Source organism: Mesitornis unicolor, unplaced genomic scaffold (genome assembly GCF_000695765.1).
Source record: "Mesitornis unicolor isolate BGI_N332 unplaced genomic scaffold, ASM69576v1 scaffold16903, whole genome shotgun sequence".
Taxonomy (NCBI): domain Eukaryota; kingdom Metazoa; phylum Chordata; class Aves; order Mesitornithiformes; family Mesitornithidae; genus Mesitornis; species Mesitornis unicolor.
This window is the reverse complement of record NW_010176853.1, coordinates 19961-21572: the sequence shown is the minus strand read 5'-3', so window position 1 is coordinate 21572 and position 1612 is coordinate 19961. Positions and strand designations below refer to the sequence as shown.

General features: G+C 42.2%; 1 protein-coding gene across 1 annotated transcript in view; it reads left to right on the top strand.

Annotated features, from left to right (window-relative positions):
* TOP1 (topoisomerase (DNA) I) overlaps positions 1–1612 on the top strand; it is a 67019-nt gene that overhangs the window by 49650 nt on the left and 15757 nt on the right. The window contains exon 8 of the mRNA XM_010181861.1: positions 890–1005. Coding sequence (XP_010180163.1) covers positions 890–1005 — 116 coding nt within the window. The remainder of the gene's footprint in view (positions 1–889; positions 1006–1612) is intronic.

Sequence of the window (1612 nt, the reverse complement as noted above, 5' to 3'; positions counted from 1 at the left end):
AGCAGGAAATCCTATGCAAGCAGCATGTAGCAGTGATGTTCCCGTAGTCATGAAAGATGTGTAGAGAGGAGGGGAGGAGTGAGGAATCAGTGGCTTGGGCACCATGTACTGGGGACTGGGGGGAGGACACTGGCCTGGTGGGACCCCTTATCTCTGGAGATGAATTGGTGACCCTGAGAGTTTGTTCAGTTGGAATGTGGGATTGGTGGCACCTGCCTTGCTGTGTTGTGATACCTAATGCATCATTTGCAAAACATTTTTATGGAGGTGCAGTTTTTCTGTGCTACACTGTTTTTATTCAAGTGTGCTTTTCTTACCCAAAGAATTGGAATGAATTTAAAATAGCGGATTTCAGTCTTTCTGGTCCAAGCAGGTTTGTTCTCATTTAGGACGTAAATGAACATCTGTTTCTTTATCTCTGCCCTTAATGGCATACTAGTCCACATCTGAAAGCAGCTGCATAATAAACTACAATTGCTTGGCTTTGCTGAGCAGGCATCCTGGACCTGATGTTAGATCACAGCTGACTCTAATTTGGCATGATCCTGGCTGCTTTACAAGACTGAATTCTTCATTTTCTTAAATTCTAAGCTTTTTCAGCTGTGTGGTTTTTGTGAAAAGAGCAGCAAGTCGGAGTTGAGGACTCCAGTGTCATCAGATAACCTGTGACCCACGGTGTTCTGTTCATGTACATGGCTGAGCTTTTAAAAAACACAAAAAAAAGAGAGAAAAAAAAATGATGACAGTGAATTGAATATTTGTACTTGATCTGTGCCTGGCAAAGCAATGATTGCTTGCTGGTTTTCTTTAGTTTACTTTTATACCCACATATTAATGAAATTAAGATTAGGATCTCAAAATTGTATTGGTTCATATTTCTCTCTTAAAGGTGGGAAGAAGAGCGCTACCCTGAAGGCATTAAATGGAAGTTCCTAGAGCACAAAGGTCCTGTATTTGCTCCTCCATATGAACCTCTGCCTGAAAATGTCAAGTTTTATTATGATGGTGAGTTACTCTGTGTTTCCACTTGCTGGGATGAGAAATTAATATTCTCAGGGTATTGTGGCGTTCGTCCGGGAAGGAGGTAGTTCTGTTTTAGTGGTTAGCCTAAAAGAAGTTCCTCTGGATACGTGGAGGAAGGATCTGTGGAATAAAGGCCCAGCCTGCTGACCTGCTCACCAACCTGACAGAGATGAACTTGTTCTCACTGTTACGGTGGTAAATCTCTCAGGTTACTTAACAGCATGAGAGTGGCTTCTGCCTGAGAGTAGCAGTGTATAACTGTAGAGAACATAATTATAGGTACTTCATCACTGGTTGTCTTTAGGTTTGCTTTGTTTTCTTTAACCATATGAATTGCAAGTTCTATCATCTGTGATGAAATTCACGATCATTTGGTGACATCAGCAGAATAAAAGACAATTGAATTTCGATACAGACAATTAGGATCTTATAGGAATGCATGGGATGATCCTGGCCTGAAGGACGCAGCCCTCTGGCGTAAGTCGTGGTCCCACTCAGTAACCATTGCGAGTGGTAGAACTAATTGGTGTGGGATTCTGATATGCTGGGCTGCCTGGTTGTTAGGGGCTCATGTGGAAGGGATTATATG